At 37.5% G+C, this 21749-nt stretch overlaps 3 protein-coding genes across 3 annotated transcripts; 1 reads left to right on the top strand and 2 right to left on the bottom strand.

The window, feature by feature from the left end:
- The first annotated feature begins 5847 nt into the window (after window positions 1-5847).
- On the top strand, window positions 5848-10748 carry LOC115411164 (leucine-rich repeat-containing protein 14). Its single transcript, XM_030123134.1, has 3 exons — window positions 5848-6417; window positions 7455-8291; window positions 9412-10748. Exons 1-3 carry the CDS (start codon window positions 6140-6142, stop codon window positions 9977-9979), a joined length of 1683 nt encoding a protein of 560 aa, XP_029978994.1. The 5' UTR covers window positions 5848-6139; the 3' UTR covers window positions 9980-10748.
- Window positions 10749-10802: 54 nt separating this feature from the next.
- Window positions 10803-13527, bottom strand: LOC115411174 (uncharacterized). Its single transcript, XM_030123156.1, has 8 exons — window positions 13425-13527; window positions 13153-13338; window positions 12165-12365; window positions 11974-12095; window positions 11689-11857; window positions 11240-11400; window positions 11083-11147; window positions 10803-11002 (listed from the first exon to the last, which is right to left on the bottom strand). The coding sequence occupies exons 2-8, from the start codon at window positions 13327-13329 to the stop codon at window positions 10821-10823; spliced, it is 1077 nt and encodes a 358-aa protein (XP_029979016.1). The 5' UTR covers window positions 13330-13338; window positions 13425-13527; the 3' UTR covers window positions 10803-10820.
- Window positions 13528-13650: 123 nt separating this feature from the next.
- LOC115411179 (WD repeat-containing protein 97-like) lies at window positions 13651-18807 on the bottom strand. Its single transcript, XM_030123165.1, has 8 exons — window positions 18703-18807; window positions 17016-17252; window positions 14778-14868; window positions 14539-14668; window positions 14375-14448; window positions 14264-14288; window positions 13977-14135; window positions 13651-13830 (listed from the first exon to the last, which is right to left on the bottom strand). The coding sequence occupies exons 1-8, from the start codon at window positions 18740-18742 to the stop codon at window positions 13675-13677; spliced, it is 912 nt and encodes a 303-aa protein (XP_029979025.1). The 5' UTR covers window positions 18743-18807; the 3' UTR covers window positions 13651-13674.
- Window positions 18808-21749: the final 2942 nt, after the last annotated feature.

Here is a 21749-nt window from a genome sequence, read left to right as displayed (position 1 = left end):
CTGATCTTTTCCTTGGAGTCCAAGTGAAATATTATACTGTAAAAAATGACTGTGGAATTAACACCAAAAAGTTGTAAAACTGCAACATTAAAAACCTGTAAGTGACAACACAATGCAAAGTTGTTTATTTGAAAAGATTTTTGTGTTAACGATTAAATCAAATATAGCTGTAGTTCCCACAGGAAGAGTATGTGAACAAAACCAGATTTGTATGTAGAAATTATGTATTTCTGTGTTTATCTGTATAAATTGCAAGACCATAATTTTGAAATAACAGCGTATTTTCTTTTCTTTTTCTTTTTAAATAAAAAAGTTATAAAAAAAATAGTAAACATTTAACGATGTAACATTTTAAACTTGTAAATGAATGGGTTGGTAGAGTTGGTAGGGCGGCTCGTCCAATAACCAAACGATTGGTGGTTCAAATCCTGGCTCTGACTGTCCATATGTCCAAGTGTCCATAGAAGACACTGAACCCTAAATTGCTCCCAGTTGGACCTGGTGGTTTTGGAAAGTGCTTTGGACACCATGAAGGTGGAGAATATGCACTAAATAAGTGCAGTCCATTTACCATTTAAATCCAGTGTTAAATATACATGTTAAAAATGTTAAATCTACATGTTTAAAATGTTAAATCTACATGTTACTCCGAAAATATGTTTACAGTTGGATGTGTTTTTTACAGTATTGTTCTGGTAACCACAACTGCCAGTTTTTTTCTGTAAAAACAACAGGATTTTTTTTTTTTACAGTGTATATACTGATACATACTGCAAAAAAAAAAAGAAAAAACAAAAAGAAATGTCAAGCTGGTCAATAACAGTATGTATGTAAACCATCTATATAAAGTTTTTAGCATTCTTTAAGCCAATTGTAAACACTTTGTGAACTGTGTCCTGCTGAGACAGAAAACACAAACATAGCATCTTGTGGGAGCCTTTATACATCTAGAGCAAATATTCTGTGCTGCTGTATAGGTGAGTGAAGTGTGAGGGGCTGAGAAGGTCATGGTTAAGCAGTGAAGCATCCTTGTAAAATGCAAATTTTACTGCTGAATATATAAGAAGACAGGCTTGGACTGACACTTATATGATGAGGAAAATGTCATGAGAGCACTGGCTGCACAACACATCTAGAAAATTGATTTTTTTTTTTTTTCCCCTGTGATTGAATCAGTCCAATCATTGTAATTATCTCTGAGTAGAATTATAGCGCTTAAGCGAATATCAGCATTAATAGAAATGCATAATTCTGAATCTGAGTGCTGGAGAATCGCTGAAATATTGGAATGTAAGTCTGAATATTTCTATTTAAAGATTAAATTACTGCAAGGGGAACTGGGAGTCAAATTAAATTAAAACAGATTAACAACAAAAGCTGCAAAGATCCATTTTTTTTCCAGCACAAAGACAGAAGAATCCAAATGTCAAACTGTGAGAGGAAGCCGCAGAGAAAAGGAAATACTGGCCTAATTTTTTAGCTTAAAGCTGCATTACTATTGGTAAAAAAAAACAAAATAAAAACAAAACAAAACAAAACAAAAAACAGATTTCACCATGGCAGGCTGACTGCATTCATGTGATGATATTTTCAGCATAGATCTGTGTTGAAGTGTTTTTGAGTATGTCAATTTTTCAATAACTTGTTACAATATGGGAATAACAACACAAAAGCATTTCCTCACTTTAATTGTGTCAGTGCCAGAGGCTTTCACTCTGCCAAGCTGTTGAGCATATGGTGTTTATTTCACTAATGTTATTGCAACCATTCTGCTTGATCCCAATTCAAGATACTTTTAGTTTTGACAAATCCTGCTCATATAAAAGGGGGTGATAATCCAAGTAAAATACTCATATTGTTCAGCAAGATGTATATTTATGTACATTGCAGAGTAAGAAAGCTACATAACAACAATCTAACTGAAGAAATAAAGGAGGATTTTATAAAATATACATATTTTCCATTGTACATACACAAATGTTACAAGAACTCATGAGACTAAAGCTTTATGTTACAGCAGACTAACTTATTATTAAAAAAATGTTCTTTTAATTTTTATATTTTTACTTCTTTACTAATACCAAGTTTCTCCTGTTACAAAAAGATATCTCCAAAAAAAAACAAAACAAAAAACAAAAAAAAACAGTTAACTTAGCTTAACTGAAGAAAACTAAACTCAAAGTGAATTAGATCGAATTAACATAACGTGTACCCAGCTACACCATTGGCTGTCCTCTCCTCCCTGCTGCAACCTTCACCTGCCTGATATATACACTGCATAAACTTAACTATACTTGTCTGTGTATGACTTACCAGAACTGATGCAAATGACTGCTAATCAAACATAATACAAACTCAAACAAACCAAGGATAGCCTGTGTCTGCACATTACAGAACAAAGGTTATCACAACTACCTAACAACCATGGTTAAATTAAAAAAGTAAAATCAAAGCAAAGGGAAAAATAATGTGGATCTCGCCAATGTTGTCACACTAAAAAATAACAATTTAGACTTTTTGCACCTCCGCCCAACTCACTTTAAAGCTCCACAAGTAAAAATGTGTAAAACATGCTGCCAACCACATACTATAGAACAGACTGTTATTAACCCATAAGGACCCAACTAGCAACGGACGACCAAAACTACAACTGGTCTAAAATGTTTGACAACTTCTGAACCACTAATCCTATGAATCCATGTAAATAATTAGTGTAAAATGCAGTCATTCATCTTTTCATGGTCATCAGATATGACCCATTTGGACGTTCAGAGGCTCTGTAGTAAATGTGGAAACACCGTTATCTTCTACAACACTGATTCACCAGTAAAACCCACAGAGTTGGATCGATGACAGTAGATGGACACACTTGTTTGTAACAGTCATTTAGTGATATCTTTGCTGAAAAAGTTACTTTTTCTTCAGTTTTCACTGTTTTTGATCTAATAACCCTCAACCTTAATCTGAGCTGTTATGAACATCTACATGATCAGTAAGTCAAATATAGGAAAATGCATAAATTACACTAAAAATTGCACTAAAAGATACAAAATACAGAGGACAATATTATAATAAATGGTGATAAATCACTTAAGAAAGGTTAAACAGAGAGGAAAAATATTTTGGAACTGCCACAAAATGGGCTATGATGCAATATCATTCCACTAAATTTCTCGCAAATCAGTGCGGTAATTTTTTTTGTGTAATCTGTAGCACAAACAAACAAACCATCAAAAACTGATTTTTTGTTCAGCTAACAATATATTTTGATGAAAAATTATATTTTTTCTTTCATTTTCTCTGTTTTGGATATAATAACACTTAACTTTAATCTGACCTTTAATAAACATCTACATGATCAGTGAAGTAAATATAGGAAAATACTGGATTTTCCCTGAAAAATGCAAAATACAGAACATAATATTAGAGTAAATGGTGCTAAATCACTTCGGAAAGATTAAAAATAGAGAAACATTCATCTGGGAAATGCCCCAAAAGCAGCAATGGATCCTTATGGGTTAAACAGACATCTTTAAAACACAACCCTGTTCTCTCGGTCTGCTGATAAGGTGCTAGGATATGATGACGGCAGCGGGATTGAAACTGTTTTATATCAGCGGTTAGATGTAATAACAATCTGAAGCAACTACATCAATAAATTAAATAAAAGCACATTTATCTGTCATGTACAATGTTTTACATTGGTGTGTGTGTGTGTGTGCGTGCGTGCGTGCGTGCGTGCGTGTGTGTGTGTGTAGGTGTGTAGGTGTAGGTGTGTGTGTGTGTGTGTAGTGGATACATATGTAGCAGTGCCTATCTATGCCCTTTGAGGAAGAGATGACATTCACAAACAAAGTATCAATTAATGCAAAGTCATACATTTAAAGGTTGAATGAGCTGCACTATTTCCAACCCCTTGCATGTTATGAATCACCTTGCTAATAAAGCATTCATCACCATAATTGTAATCAGATTCAACAGTTCGAACACAAACACGCCTAAGGTCAGGCCTGATCAAGGATGAAATATGATTATTTACAGTTTAATCTGAACCAGAACCTGTTTGGAATTCATGATTACAATAAGTTTGTCTTTTGAGATCAGCAAACAAAGTGAAGGAAGGTTATGATGAAGGCAAAATATAGAGATTGGAAAGAATGCTTATCTGGATCAGAGATTATTATACAAAAATGTGCATTGTATGTTGTATTTAAACGACGTTTTAAATAAAAATGATGATCCTATAGTGCCATCTAGTGGAAAATCCTTTTTTTTTTATTTTATTATTATTATTTTTTTATTTATTTATTTTTGTGCTTATCTTAACCTCCTAAGACTCAGCTATGAGTTTTCTATCTACATTTGTGGACAAGGGTTTCACAACTTTATACAAAAAAAAAAAAAACAAGAAAAAGAAAAAGAAAAAGAAAAAGAAAAGAAAACTGTCCACCACAAAGGACATTCCACAAAAATTTTAAAAACTGCATCTGAAAAAACTGTTGCATCATGATGTTTCCAATATAGGCACTTATTTAATAAAAAAACAAAAAAGCTTGTACTTGCTGACATTTCCTGGGCCTCAGGAGGTTAAGAACAACACAGTATGTCACAAATATGACACAAGCTTTATATAAAGTAGTGTGGCTTCCTCTTGTCTTAGATGCCATTTACCTCTTTGGACTGATGTGTTTCTTCTTACTGAAGAAAAGTAAAATGTGTTGCATGGAGCATGCAGTATGATCCCTTTAAGACGCTGAGGTGGTGGTAGAGCACGGGACAGTTCCTACCTTTAGCTGTATCCAGCTGCAACGCATAATAATGAGATTTTCAATCAAACACCATTAATAGGTAATCCATAAAAAGTGGTTCTTAATTTAAAAGTAGTACTAAATATATAATTATTGTAGTGAGTTTGTGTTAGTGAAGTGTGGGGTTGATGAAACAGTACTGGATGTTTTTGATCCCAACACTAGACAGTCTTTCATCACAGACCTATTAGATTATGCTTTATTTATCATGTTTTTGTTCACTTAATTGTAGTCTTCTGGCAAAAATTCAAAAGGTTCTCAAACAAGACCAATAAAATGCACAAATTAGGAGAAAAAAAAGACAAAGATAAAACACAGCAGGAGCCCTACTGTATGTAAATAGTTGATGTGACGAAATAATATTTGCCATATTATCATTAACATCCATTACATTCATTAGATCAATATATATATAATTACGTATTATTCTTGATCTTTCTTCAACATTGTTTACCATGACATAAAGTACCCTCAGCTAAACTGAATGGACCTAAGCCTGACAAACCCAGGGCTTTAAACATAAAAACCTTCATTTTAATGGCAGGATAAACAGGCTGCAAAAGAGTTGTTTACAGCAAATGTACAGACGTGTTGGAGGCTATTTAGGTCAAGGTTCAAGGGCTAAACTTGGCAGCATTGGCAACATCCTACTTTGATATGTACAGTTAAGTATCTTGTTCCTATTTGTACATAAATGGAGCTCCTTTCCTCGTATTAGCTCCATAAATACATGTGTTGTTTGGAGGAATAGGCCATAGAATGCGTTTTTCAGAAATAAAAGTTGATGAATATAAAATATATCCACTGTACTGCACTTGATGACAATACAAATGTAGTGAATCAACGTATTGTTGACTCAATGAGTTACAAAAACAACATCGGGACGTTAAAATAACTTAATAGTGCAAGTTATTTTAAAAAAAGTTATTTAAAAAAAAGTTATTTTAAAATAACTTAATTCAGGTTTTATCTGTGTTTTGTTTTCTACAGTCGTGACGTAGCCGTGCGTGTTACGTCACTGCCATGCGTCAGTGTAAATTGTAAACACTTCTGTAGTTTCCTCATTCAGCTCAGTTTGTTGAGGAAGCTAACATGATGCTAGCGTTTATTTCACATGCGAAGAGTTTAGCAGCATAGGTTATTAATCCTAGTAAGGCAGGAAGGGGTTATTTAGAGCTTTACAAGTCTGCATCGCCTTACTGTCGTAAAACTAATCTTAGCTTGACGCTAGTTGTAAGTTGCTAGCTAGTGTTAAGTGTAGTTGCTTAACAGAAAAGCATTTTACTGTGGTTTTGTTTTTATGCTTGAAGCTCACCTTGCTGTGTGCCACAATGGTGCTTTCCTTGGTAAGTATTTGTGCCAAGGAAGTAGTGAGTGACCACAGCTCGTCTCCGTGTTGGCTGAGGTGGGTGCCCAGGGAGCTGTACAGAGCCCTGCTGGAGGCCGCCTTCAGCAGCTGCAGACCGCTGGCTGTGGGTGAACTGGTGCAGCGGTGGCCTGAACGCACTCTGCGGGTCGGAGGACGGAGAAAACAGGGGCAAACTCCGCCAAATCGACTATGTATCCAGGCTCTTTTGTTAGCAGTTGTCAGAGGACTTTCAGACCACAGGTGAGTTGGAGACTGAGTAAAATTTCATTATTATTTAGTGCATGTCTCTTTTTATTTAGCAGTACATACATGGTGATCAGTAACATGTGAGACCTTTAACTCTATCCCTGTGCTGTAATGTAATTAAGTATTTGTACTCAAGCACTGTACTTGAGTTTAAATTTGACGTATTAAAGTGTTTCCATTTTATGCTACTGTATACTTCTGCATCACCACATCTCAGATGTGATTATTGTACCTTTTACTGAATTACATTTGCCTGAGAACTTTAATTAATTGAATCTTCTAACGTTTGGATATTGATTGTGTTAAACTAAAGGAAATTCTCTAACAACATGATTGAGATAGGAAGTGCATATATATATATATATATATATATATATATATATATATATATATATATATATATATATATAAACCAGGGCTGTTTTTCTAACCTCATGAAAAATAGACTTTTTAGAAATCCACGGTGTACACAGGACAGTGATGGTACGAACATACAATCCTACAGAGTGTTACACAAAAGTAACTTAATATTAGCTTTATAGTACTTAATATTGATTAAGGTGCCAACAGTATAGAAAGACTGTAATGAGGTCCTAACATCTACATCAGTAAAATGCAACATGCCCATGAATACAACAGTAATACGAATACAATAACATAGTAACAACAGACTGAAGCGCACGTTGCAAATTTTTTTTTTCTTCTCAAAATTAGTGTCAGAAAAAGGAATAAGATGAAGACAAAGCCCTATTTTTGGTGTCTTGTTCCTGTCCACTGAATTATGTGGACTGCATTTAATACCAAAGAATTAAAAGTACTTGCTTCTGTGCTTATTTATCTTTCATTAAAATAATTTTACATAATAATACTTTATTTTTACATTTTACATTTTTAAGGCTTTTTTTGAAACCCAACCCAAGCTACACAATTTCATCTTTATTATATCTTATATATATCTTTAAGTATTTTCACAGTTAAGTATTAGTACTTAAGTAATGGATCTGATTACCTCCCTCCACTGCTTTTTCTAGGTGTGCTTTGCAATTCTTGGACCTCTGTGGACTTCAAGGTGATGAGGGAGGGATGGGAGACCCAATGGGTGGCTGGTCTTTGACTGTCGCTCTCTGCACTATGGTTGTACAGGCCAAAGCTGGAGCACAGAGGGCACAGAAGAGAGAAGGAGAGCGGGAAAGGAAAAGGTTCTCAGCTTTACAGAGAGAAAGGGATGTGAAAAGAGAGAGAGGACAGAGGAAGCTGGGGTTGGAAATAGTGGATAGCAAGGAAAGAAACCACAAAGAGGGGACAGGATCATCTGTTGTAATAGGTGAAGAGGAGCTGATTAAGGGTGTGAGGAGGAGGATGGAGATGGAGAGGAAGAGAGAAGGTGCACTGACTGATGAAGGAAGCAGCAGTAACGACAGTGAAGAAAAAGATGGAGTCAGTGATGTGTCCTTGCATGTGAGGGCTGATCTTTTTGTCAATGCCCGCTCGTGGGAGCGAGTTCGCGTGGCTCTGAACACACACGGCCCCCTCAAACTTCAGTGTAGATACCTTCGTGTGGAGGAAATTTCTGTGTCAAGTATCAAAACCCTGTTGGACCTTCTGCCAAGACAGGGTCTTCTGGGGGTGGATGTCAGATACAGCAGCCTCGGAGTGGCTGGTTTAGCTGAGCTGCTGCCTCTCCTCTCGACCTTCCCTACACTGAACTCCCTTCGCCTGCATTACTGTAATTTAGATTTTCATAGAGACCATCATGGACAGGAAGAGGCGCTTAGGGACTTGTCACAGGGTCTGACACATCTCCAACACCTGCAGCGACTCAGCCTCACTGCACTGCGCCTGCCTGGACAACTTCGTGTCCTGCTCAGGTACGGCCAGGACATTTCATCATAATATGCAATCATGTTACGTATTTTTTAAACTACTTATGTAAAATGGTGACAAAAACCACGTGATGATGTACATGTAACACATATTATTGAATTATTTTATTTTTATTTTGATAGTGTTTGCTTTCCTCCATTTGACAAGGATGTACAATGGAAATTTACATGGCAACACAAAACATGGAGGAGAGTGAATAGGTCACAAAGCAGATTAGATGGACTTCTTCTATAACTATCGACTACTGTACAAAAGATTTAGGCCAGCATTAGATATGTTGTTTTAGCATGGATATAATGACAATACATTTGCAGTTCATAGTCTTTTTATATACACGTGTACAACTGGAATATATAGGAAATACTTAAACAACAATAAAAACTAACAGTTAAATATTGCAGAAGCTAAATGGAATCAATCTGGATAGAGAAAAGAATAAAAAACAAAGAAAAACTCTGGGATGTTCTGAAAGAAGCATGTTGTAATATACCACAAGATTATTTAAGAAACCTTCCAAACAGTGATCCCAAGGGAGTTTAAGATATACTAAATCCAAATGGAGGGAACACTAAATATTGACTTTAAACTGTAGAATCCATTTAATACTGTCCACACATTTCCTGCTGTATTTTAATGAAGAGAATGAAACATGAAGGTACCTGTTTATTCCGAAACCTGCCAAAACAACTAAACTAAAGGTGGCCTAAGGCTTTTGCACAGTACTGTAACTGTAGTGAAAATATTTTCTGTAAACTTTTATGTATTGTTTCAAAGCGTTATTGAAAATGTGTATAAATGTTGTTAATAATATGAAAACAAATTAAATGTGAAAAAGAGCCGAGTTTTGACCATAAGAAATTTGTTATAGGCCATTATGAAATGATATGTGGATATCAAATGACCTATGTTACCCCTTGTTTAACCCTTCTATTACTTGTGTTTTAAGCAGTTGTGTTCCATTTGCAATTTAGTATTTATTATGGATGCAAAGAATTGAAAATTACATGTTGTTTATCAAGAAATGCAAATAATTACTCATTTAGATTTAATATTAATTATTTAAAGAAATAAGTAAATACTTTTTCATTTTTTCCTTTGTTACAGCTCACTGTCTCAGCCTCTGGAAATCTTGGAACTCCCATACCTGAGCCTGAGCCCAGCTGACCTGGCCTATCTGTCTTGCAGCCATCATGCCAACACACTGCAGCAGCTGGATCTGAGTGAAAACCGTCTGGATGAAACCACGCTGCCATCTGTTCGTCGCCTCCTATTCCAGGCTTCCAGCAGCCTGCAACACCTTTCTTTAAGTGGCTGTGGCCTCACTGACGGCCTGCTGGGGCTCCTGCTGCCCTCACTGGGAGGCTGCCGGTCCCTTAAGAGCTTGGCTCTGGCTCTCAACCCGCTCTCCACGGCTGGTCTGTTGGACTTGGTGAGGACCGCTGCAAGGATGTCCTCCCTCCGTCAGCTACTGTACCCTAACCCGCTGGAGGACTACCAGCCAGGCCTCCCAGAGCTTCCCTCAAGTGCCCAGCTCTTAGACTGGCCTCTGGATGAAACCACAGAAATCAATGCTACTAGTACCCAACTCAACAGGGTGCTACTACACAGTGGGCGCTCTGACCTCTTCCTCACATGTGACCTACTCAATTATGATAAAGACTTATTGGACTAGTGCAAGTGTGGAATTTATCGTCCACTCACCGACAAGGCAGAGTAATGTAGAGGACAATCACCTGGTCACCCCAAAGATAACCTTGTATTGTTATCCTTTTCTATTTTCTTAATAATTGCTGTGTATTTTATGTGAGGAGTAGAATGCTTTTTTTGTGCTTTCCTCCATTATGAGTGAAAAAGTCGGACAGTATCGTAAGACAGCATGTACTAAATTCAGATAAGGTGGCAGAGTTTGCAATAGGGTTTCTTTCTTTAGGACTGGAGAGGGATCTCATATCTGTCCAATGTTATACTTTAATCAAGAGGTGCTATATTACTGTACTGTAATGAGTTTTGTGTGTCTTTCCCAAACATGAGTTACTACTTGAGGTTGGTTGAATATTACAGCCTGACGTCTTATGTGCCTTTATATTTATCAGCTATTACATGTACTGCATTGTATTTGATTAGTGGTTAGTAGTATTGTGTTTTGAATGTGCTAAATATTTGCATATCACAGATAAAGAATGTAATGCAAATATTAAGGTTTAATTAGAGACAGCTCTCTTAAACCTAAAAAAAATCATCTTTCATTCTTTGTTGTTTTCATTTATTTATCCATGATACAGTATTTCTTCAGCATCTCACTTATAATGCTTGCAAATATGGTTTTGTATTCAATCATCTTGCATATAGAGTGGAAAGTATCACCAAACATCAGGAAATTTACCAAATCACCTTTGTACCACCTGAATGCTGTTCAAATAATAAATCACTCATGAAGGAGAGAGTGTTTAATTCTCAAACAGTGACCATATTTTACTGTCAATTGTGAGTAAAGTAAATGCCAGACTGAGGCATTATCTGTAGTACTCGACATGTGACTGTTGCTGGATAAAGTAGCGGCGATAGGGGGCTTTCAGCCAGTCCTCGTCTGAGTAGATGTGAAAGGGGGAGAGGGTAATATGAGGTAAAGGCAAAGAAATGAACTTGGGGAAGTGCATGAGTGATGGACGGTTTCGAAGGGGAGGCAGGATTAAGCCTGTAAGACAGAAACAAAAAAGAACATCAGGAAAGATTGAATTTAGTAAGAAGTCTTTGCTTAAGTGAACCAAATCTTACCTTGTGGTTTGCGTATCCTGGCCATGCTATACGTCTCTCCAAGACGATGGATTGGGTGAGAAACACTACAAGCATAGACAGAACAGTAAATATTGAATGTACACTACAGTTTGCAGCACCACTGACACTGGGTAGTTTAATAGAATAGTAGCTGTACCAGTCATAAAGAGGTAGAAGTACTGTATTTCTGACACGAGCTGGTGCAGTCCTTTTGGCCTCTTTCTGGACAGAGCAGAAGTAATTCAGCACATCTACCACAGAGAATGATGCTGGCTTCCGGTCCTCTGTTCTCTTGAGGAACAGGTACCTCTTACAATCCTTACAGAATGGAAAGAGAGAGAGGAGACCTGAGGTAAAACAGTTAATCAAGCCTGAACAACTTGTGACACGACCGGCTGTGCCAGTCAACAACACCATGGGAAGCTCTCGTGCTCGTATTCGGGTCACGGTAAAGGACAACGGAAACAGAAGAGAGCAGATTAACAACTGAGACTATCCTCTCAGTTTTCAAACACCTGTCCTGCCCTTTTGCCTCACTCATAAATACTTGAACGGATTGTAATACCCAAACTAAATTAAAAAAGGGAAGTTGAATATGCAGACTACTTTGTATTTGGAGGTCCATATCTCCAGCCAGTTTTCTGCTCTGTTATGGAGGCTCTTCCAGACATCACACTGGTTCGGAAGCTCTGACTCCCAGCTCTCCAGCTCCGGCCACAGCCACTGTTCAGCCTCATCAACACCTAAAGCTGTGATCATGCGCAGAATTCTTCCTCTGTTAACAAAGGACATGAGAAAAACTTAGATTTTTGCTGATTTCATAATGGTAGAATTATATATAAATGACGAGTTGCTGATCAAACACAATGATCTCTGTCACTAGGTACCAACCGGAGGCCCAGATTTTTGTAGGCGAGAAGAGTGAGAAGGTTTATCACAAGTTTAGAGCCAGCAGGTTTCAGACACGTCATCAGATGAAGCATTTGTCCAAGCACAGCCTGTTCATAGGGTGACTGCAACACAAAGAAATCAATTATCACCTCACATTTAAACACACGGTGGCTATGTTAAGCATATAGTACCATGTGAGGTTTCACTGCTCTGGGCACTGAGTCAATCAAGTCTTGGTGAAGCTTGTCTATTTTCTGTATGAGACCATGCATGTGCAGCGTCTGCAATGCAGCAAGGATCGTAATCCTGGATGGAGCAGTAGCGGCGCAGGTGTTGAAATAGGCCAGCAGTTGTAGGGAAAAGTCATCTGGAGACAGGGTGGTCAGGACAGACTGTAGAAATACATATACACATGTCAAATTGTACACTTGCCTGAGCTCAACCCTGGTTCAACCTGTCATTTAAACATAATCTACACTCACAGTCAATGAAAACTTTGAGACCAAATTTTTCGACATAATTTTTATTTTAAAACTCTAAACTGGAATTTTTTCATATGAATCATTTGTTTAGGATATTGGCATACAGAAACAAAAATCTAAAGTTTCAAGAATAATTTCAAAAAAAAAAAACTTCACAAAAGAAAATGGCACCTGCCAAACATAAAGTCATAACAGTAGCGGTCCTGGTCTGGAGGTGTCTCTCTCTCTCGCCCTGGACGCGGTCTATGGTCAACAGAGCCTGTGGTGTCGTGGCGTTCAACCAGGTTTCTGATTGTGGGTTGGGAACAGCCCATACATACACCAGGCTCTATCACTGTAGCTCAAACCAGCCTCCACCATACCCAGTGCCCGGAGACATTGTTCACATGATAGACGTGGCATGATGCCGTTCACTGGACTAACAATGGTGGCCTTTTTTGGGCCTTTATATAGGCCTTCAGAACCAATCCTCAAATTGTGTAGATACCCACTGAGTATTGTTCAATGTGTATTTGGTCCACTTTTGCAAAGAGACCAACCCATGTGCAATGAACCGTGACAACATGACAACTCATCATTATCTCAACAAACTGAGCACTAAGTCATCAATAAATCCACAATGAATAATTGCAACCCCCCTACAAGTAGAAATATGCATACATTTCTACCTCAAAGTTTCTAATGACTGTCAGTATACCTTATCATCAGGGTATAGGTCTTTAAACCAGTCTGTGTCAGCAAATTCTTTGAGGAATGCTGGCAGTTCTGGGGAAGGTTCCCTGGGTGGGGGCTGAGGTGTGGCGTGTTGTGGTGCAGGGGTCTTTGGACGAACAACTGGAGTTAAGGGTTTGGGCTCTTCTACTGGAAAAACCATCTCCTGAGGCTGCAGAGACAAGTCATAATATATGACATCTATGAATAAGAGCTGCTGTATCATGAGTTGAGGTATATTTAGTGAAATTCTCTTACCTTTTCAACTATGACAGGTTCCTCAGGTGTAACACTGTCAGCCTTTAAAACACATGGCTTAACTTTCCTTGGGGTCACTGGTTTAGAGATTTTTTCAGGTTCAGGGGCCTTTTTCTTCTGCTGTTGGCAATAAACTTTGTGCCCTTAAATACTTACGGTAAAACAATAAAATACTGTGCGTGCTGATAATTTTATCTATCATGTTTCACTATGTAGAACGCTATAAATGTCTGAATTCCAAAAGGCGATCCTAAATTGTTACCTTGATCTTCTTTTTCTCTACTTGAACAGGAATGTTTATTTTAGGGGAAACATCCTCTGCTATAGCAGGAACGTCACATGGTTTGGTATATGGTACAGGATCGAATGAATACATATCTGGATCAAAGCTGTCCTCCAAGTCACCCTGAAAACAGAATTACAGTAGTTAGCTTTCTATTGACAGTGTCACTTTAAGGGAAAGCTAGAAGTGAGTTATGCAGAAACATAGGATGAAAAAACATCCAAAATAATGCTGCCTTATAATTAAAATAGTAATGTAAATATATAAACCTTAATATTGTAAGGCAGCCCATATATCATTTTCATGTAGCGGTTAAAGGCTTCTTTCCTGGTTTCTTTAGTGCTGGGAGGCTTTGGTTTTGTGCACTTCACTGTTCCTTGTAGAAGCGCTGCTAGGTCCCTGCTCAGGTTCACCAAGCTCTCATGTTCCTGGAATAAGACCCATGAAAATATTCACAAACATTTTTACCTGATGACAGACATGCAACGTCTCACATTTTAAAAAATATCTTTCACATGTTTTCACTCAAGACGAGGTTGGTCATTGCTGGTAGTACCTCATTTTGGACTCTTTCCACTGTCCTGTGTAGACAAATACAGTTCAGACATTATTACAGTAAGTCACTACTACTGGTTAATCTTAGTAGATGATACAAATAATATCCTACTGTGTTTTGGGGGATTCGTCAGTTTTAGTGATTGGTAAGTCAGGAAGCAGGTCACCATGATATGTATAAAACAACTGTCAATATAAAATGAGAGTAAATAAACATTTTGGTGACATTTTGCATGATAAAGTAAATGAGTTAGTAAATGAGTTAGCCTTAAATACCATTTTCTGGTAATAGCGTGGCAGAAACTTTGCACAGTTCATCTTGTACAGGCTCCCTCTGATGCCCAGTAACACTTCTCCGAACCCACTATAAGCAATACACTCAGGTACTGCATTCAACTGGAGTGTACTTTTGGGATTAAAAACACACAACCACCCTGCAGTGAGTACAAATAATCTATGCAAAATACTGAGTCCAAAATAGCTGACTACTTTTTACATCTGTAACGAGGTCCAACCTGATCAGACGATTCTCTTCATTCCAGATGTGCACTGTCCCATCAAGACTACTGGAGACAAATACCTCCAGGTCAGGACACACACAAAGTCCTGCAAGAAAAGGGGTAAAACACCAGCTCAGTCACACACAAACAATAAGACACCATCAGCATCAGACAACCAGCGGTGTAGTCCAGGGTATACGGAATATACCTACTTATTTTTTAGTCAGCATTGTGTATATCCACTTCTAAATCTCTCTAATGTGCACCATCACAGTATTATCTGAACCAAACTGCCCATGTTTTCCCCTAGGATGGTGAAGCCATGACCCACCCTACTCTGCCTCTAACTGGCTAGTACTTGGTACCTTCACTGATTAGATTGGTTACGGCCTGATCACAATCAAGGTGCGCAAGTATATTCGCATCAGTTATTAATCAGTATTGCAAAAAGATACCCACAAAAACATTCCCAAAATGTTTCTTTGGCCATCTTACTACTAAATCTTGCAATCCTCCAAATTTGAAGAAAATCGGATAAAAACTGATAAAACAGCGACCCAATGAGCGTTGAAAACATGCACAATTTTATTGTTATAAGAGAGCAAAATTATTGTACATAATGTTTTGTAACACAATAAATAATTACTACTCAACTCCTGTGTCTTTTTTATTACAAAATACACACATCACATTGCTTTTCATTTATTGATCATTTTTGTTGAACAGCTGTTTGATTATCAATTCTTATTTTCAGTATTAAGACAATCAACCATTTTGTTCTGAAAACCCTTCTTTTACAGCCCTTTAATTGTAATAATAGACTGGGAACCTGTTATTTAAGTATTATTATGACTAAATATGCACAACTACACAGATTTTAGTATGCTCTGTGGCTGCAGAAAATTTGGTAACAATGTGGCAAACGGATGTTTACGTCGAACCGCATGTTTTCAATGGCGCGTTGTTCACCAAAATTCATGTAGTGTCCGTACACCAATATACTTCCATCAATAATATGGCGTATATGCCTTATAGATATATTGTTATAACTTGTTCACAAATGTTTATTTACTCCTGTACCAGGAAGACTTAGTTGAGAGATGCGACCATGTGGTAAGCCAGATTTCCATTCCAATCTTGTAGAGTCCATACACCAAGTAGTGTCCGTACACCATATTCAAAATCTAATTTGATTGTTTCTGTCAATATATGGAATTTTTCAGCATGCATGCTTTGGACACGACATCTATGCACTAAACAATGCATGATTATCCTGAGTGCTGAAACATTTGTATATCTTTGAAGGCATTAAATATGGAGGCTATTAGGCTGTAGCGTCTGTACACCCAATAATTTCTGATTTGACAGGGGCAAGCCTGTGAAATTTTTAGTAGACACCATAATACAAAAATATTTTGGACTTTAAAAGAGAAATATCAGAGAAATAAAATGGCCTGTCTAATTTTTTGATAGAGTATTATTATTTTTTATCTATATGTGCACCCTTTCTGGTACCCTTGATTGTGATCAGGCCGTTAACTTTAGGCATGAGGACTGATGAGCCAATCAGAGGCAGAGTGGGGCGGGTCATGCCAACAAAAATATTGCTAACTTTGCGTTGGCCGCCTCTGGAACCTGATTGGACACCACAGGTACCAGTGCCACCCCAGTTGATTGACCGGCGACTGCATGTCTCATTGAAAGATGCGCGATAATTGGAAAAGCGGACAAGAAAGGCAGAATAAACGTCTTTCAAATGAGTGACACGTATCGAGAGAACCTACTTTCATGGAATACATAATTCTGAGGTAAGTTTTAAGATGGTTTCCAAATGAGTCACTGTTTGAAATTACTAGCCATATGACTGTACATTTAGAAGAGATTTTGTTGCCAATAGTTAAAGTGTATGAGTAGGCTAACGTTATGAAAGGCTAACTTTATCCTATGTTTGCCTCATGTTGAATACATTTACAGTCATGCAGCAGCTTGTGTGACCAGTAATACCTACAAACTGCTCCTGATCAAGTCATGATAATTTTATAACAGTGAGCAAATACTACTGATGGATTTTTGGGTAAACTAAATAGAACAGTCTTACATGTCACTGTTTCTAAAACGGCATTTTACTGGACTACTTTTAAAAAAAAAAAAAAAAAAGAAAAAAAAGGGCAAAAATTTAGGGTATACACACTTCTCCAGGGACCACTACGCCACTGCAGACAACTCATTATGAATACAAATAGTCTGTGTCACCTGTAAAGTGGTCTAAATGCTCTTCTCTGGGTGGGTGATCGGTCTGAGTCTGGTCAGTGAAGTTGAAGTGCATCAGGCTATAGGTGCCACTGGCAGGTTCTTCAAAGGTCAGGGCTAACCGAGGTCCCAGCACTGCCAGGTACACGTGAGGCTGGCCGCAATACAGGCTCATCTGTTTGGTGAGACATTCTGAAATGCAGGGATTCACCAGCCACACCACTACTGTCTTGTCCTCACCTGTCAGATGGAGACGAGGGTAATGTTAAACTGACATGTAGAGGCAGAAGTAGTATTTGCATATTTTCACTTGAGAAAAAGTACCACAACCATCCTGTGAAAATACTGTACTTCAAATAAAAGTTCTGTATTTGATATCTTACATCTTACTCAAAGTATGTTTTATCAGCACAATGTATATATCATATCATATCATATATCGTATCGTATTGTTCAAGGTTTGCTTTTATTGTCATTTGACAGTACAAAGTACTACAAACGAAATTTCATTCAAGAAGATTAGGGACTTCAGCCGCTGCCGATACAGCGCCGCCACAAGACCCATCCCTCTACGAAACTGCGTTAAAAGTACAGAAGAAGATAATGCAAAGCACAAATATAAGACATCATACATTTTTACACAGTACACGTGGACACATGCTGGGATTTTTTCATGGATTTGAAGGAAGTTGGGGGGACAGCGTGAACATCAAGGCCGACAGCAGACGTGAAGGAAAAAAAATGGGGGGTAATGGGGGAAGGGGGGATGCATGACCTGTGTAATACTTGTGGAATGTGTGTGCAAAGATAAGAGACTCCAGTGGGTTCGCTCTGTCCATACAATTAGTCCTTCACTCTTTATCAGTCCTGTATCGTATCTTAACATTTTATTCAGGTCTATATATATTTGGACAGTGACACATATATAACTTTTCTCTGCAAACCATCACAGTAGATTGAAAATAAATCAGTCAAGATGTGAAATGTGGATTTTCAGCTTTAATTCAATGGTTTTACCAAAAATATTGCCTTAACCATTAACTAATTCCAACTATTTTTAAACATAGTCTGTCCACTTTTTAAAGGCTCAAAAGGACAAACTAAGATTGTTATAAATATGAGGATTGTTCTGAAAGTCCATACTTCAATCACATCTCAATTGTTTCATTTCAAATCCACTGTGGTGGTTACACTAATATAACAGCAGTGATTAAGTGTTTAGTTCGTTAAATTTCTTAAGATAGTGATGAATAACACAAATATACAGAAGGGTGACAGTGACACATGCATAAAATTTGTTCTGTGCAAGCAAAAAAGTCCAAATGAAAAACAATAAAATTGTTCAAATTGGCAAATCTTAAATGAGATCCTAAATTATTAAGTGTTTGACATAAAAAATAACTGAAACACTTTCTTATCATCATATTATAGTTTTTATTTGGCTTTGTGTAAAAAAATATATATATTCAAAAACTAAAGGTTTCAGACAAATAAAATCATTTGCCCCTGAGATACAGTACAGTAGAAGTATAAAGGTGCAAAAAAAGTGAAATGCTGAAATATAAGCTCCATGTATCCCAACCTCAAATTTGTTCTTACGCACAGTACCGGAGTAAAAAGCATTTCAACACATTCTAACACTGCTTATAAACATGTATAGTCCAGAAGTTTTCCCTGAGATAGACAGTACCTGCAGAGAGGAGGCAGCCTCTTTCAGGATAAGCTTCCATCGTTGTCACTGTTTGACCATTGTGTGCTGGTATTCTGCACAAGATGGTCCCATTTTTCAGTGTCAAAACACTCACACAGCCTCCTCTTTGGCCAAGAATAACCAGAAACCTGTCTCAAACACAGAGGGACAGTCAACTACACTGAAATAGACATTATTTACCAATATAACTTGTGGAACTAAGTTACAATAAGTCGAAAGAGATTACAAATAATTTATAACTAGGTTAGTAATTAGGTTTTAAACATTTCACAAGTCAAACAATTGAATTATAACATAATTCTCAAACATAGTTTTGGGCTATTTGTTGTGCTTTATCTGTCTCATTTGTTCAATCTCTGATCTTGTTAGCTGCATAGCTTAATTTATCTTGCCCCATTTTTGGTCATCAATATCTCCTAAAAGGGAATGTAATTGTAAGTGTTAAATGCAATACTGCCAAACCTTTAGTATATGAACCTGTTCATTTGATGACTTATGCCAAGCTACAGTGACTAAAAATGAATAAATACCAGATAAAGATGACAAGTATTAACACTGGGTGATGGAGATGGCATAACAGGTTATTAATCCTTTCATGCATGAATTATGAGAACCTTAATCAAGATTTTTTTCCTGAGTGTTTTTATTCCACTTTAGGTATGAAAAAAGCAATGAGATGGAATTTTTTTTTATGAACCTATTTTTCATGGGATTACAAAATGCTGGACACCATGCATTTACTGACATACTGTGTGAAAACTATGAAATATATTTTTTCAATGCTGTTAATCTGTTCTCACATTTTAACATTCTATAACCTCCTGAGACCCAGCAATGCATTTTTGTCCTCTGTAGGGTACAAGAGTTTTACAGCTTTATAAAAAAAAAAAAAAAAAAAAAAAAAAAAAAATGCTGTCCACTGCAAAGGACATTCCAGATTTTTTTTTTTTTTTTTTTTTTAATCTATCTGAAAAAACTGTTGCATCATGCTGTTTCCAATCAAGACAATTATTAAATGTAAAAAAGCCAAAACTTTTCCTTCCTGGGTCTCTAGTTATTACTCAGATATGCCCAAAAAATGTTGTTTAAAAAAAAACGTTAATTACAGTCTAATAACCACTAGCAAGTGATTTACACTCAAATATGTTACTGCAGATCAGGTTGATCAAGAACCGTAATGGTATGAATTGCAGTGTATGGGATGATGCATAAGTGTCCACTGTGTTGGTTGATATGCAAGTAAAACAACAAAATCCATGAATATACAAGAACAACTGCAGAATACATGTCCACTGTAGTGACCACTATGCATGAAAGGATTAATGATTGATAAAGTATTTACAATCTAATTAATAACCTAATAATAAATTATTCATAGACGCTCCATAAAGATAACTGGGTTTGCAATGTAGTTGATGCAGAATGAAACTTACATATTTTTTGCATCATCAAGAGAATTCATGTCCCTTTTGCTGCACCCTCTCCACTCTTGCAAATCCCTCCACTCCTCTAGGGCTCCCTTTGGATCAGTTACGTAACTGTAGAGGACCAGGCAGCAAGCAGGGCCAGGGGCTGACAAACTCTGGGTATCATTTTCTTTGGTGTAACAGTGCTTCTGCTGCCATGGGCCCTGGCCTCTCCCCTTCCACTCATGCAGTAACGTGATTGGATTAGTGAGTGTGTTGGCTTGGAGCACCGTACCTGTCTCTGTCAGGCCCAGGAGGATTTCTTTGTGAAGACAGTAGTCAGCACACAAAATCCTCTGCTCCCCTCGAAAAGAGGTCAGCACCGCTCCTGTTTCTGCTGTCACTAGTATGATATCCCTATCACCCCTGACGCAGAGGGCTCGGGTAGGATATGGAGCAGGTAAGGGTGGGACTAAGATTTGTCTTAATGGGCCTCTGTCTTCTCCTAGTTCACTGTGTAGGGTGTACAATCTTCTGAAGGTCCACAAGTCCACTCCCTGGCAAGAGAATGAGAGGAAGCTGCCTCCCTGTCTAGTGCATTCAATGCCCAGTGGAGGGTTTCTCTTTTCTGTGTGAATACATTCAATCACATCGCCCTCTTCCACATTCCAGCACCTGATAGTGCAATCCACAGCGGCCGATACCAGCATGCTCAGTTCAGAGCAGTATAACAGTGAGCTAACCATGCCTGACAAGCAGAAGCAAGCACAAAGCAGAATCATTTTCCCAATACATCCCAACACAAAAAGGAAAATAAATAACTCGTCCCTTGAGAATGAGCTGGTTCTATGTCCACTTTTTGCAGAAATGGAGTTAAGCATATCAGGACATTCTAAAACCATTTAAGTTTATGTCCCAAAGTTCTTAGCTCCAAGCTAAACATCTACTCACACTCACACCTAGAAACATTTAGTTCTATGTCCTGAGTGGCGCTGGTTTCAAATCAGGTAGTTCTATGTCCAAGGACCCAATCAGGGGACATACCTGGATCATGTGACATCACTCAAAAAAGATGTATGCTCAGAAAATACATGGAGGGGGTCTCAAATTGACTGAGACATGTTTACTGTATGCCGTTGATGCCTAAGTAAGGCATTTTGATACTGGTAAAAGTTTGAAATGACTGGTCTGAACAGGGCTATCATGTAAATAGTTTTGTTTCATGTTTGTTCAAAGTAGTTCAGTGTTCAGATTTGGCATTTTTTGATGGGCAAGGCTGTCCCGGAGTCAGGTCTGAGAGGGTGGCTCATTGATAAACTTGTGTATTTGATAGTCATTTTATATTCGAGTGTATGAGGCATTTTGATGCAAAATTTGGCATTTCTGGATCAGTTTTATTTTTCATACTTTCATTCTTTCACACTAGATTTTGGTCAAGAGGCCAATATTGTCCCGGCCTCAGGTTCAAATGAGAATTTGGCTCATTTACAGACTTGTCATTGATTTGATATAATCCTTTTATCTGTGAATATATATTTAATTTTGATGTAATTTTTGCATTTTATACACTTTTTTCTAATTTTTATTTTTTATGTTATAGATTCTGGTCGAGTGAGCAAT

This window comes from Sphaeramia orbicularis, chromosome 20 (assembly GCF_902148855.1).
Source record: "Sphaeramia orbicularis chromosome 20, fSphaOr1.1, whole genome shotgun sequence".
In the NCBI taxonomy this organism is placed as follows: Eukaryota; Metazoa; Chordata; class Actinopteri; order Kurtiformes; family Apogonidae; genus Sphaeramia; species Sphaeramia orbicularis.
This window is presented reverse-complemented; position numbering and strand designations above follow the sequence as displayed.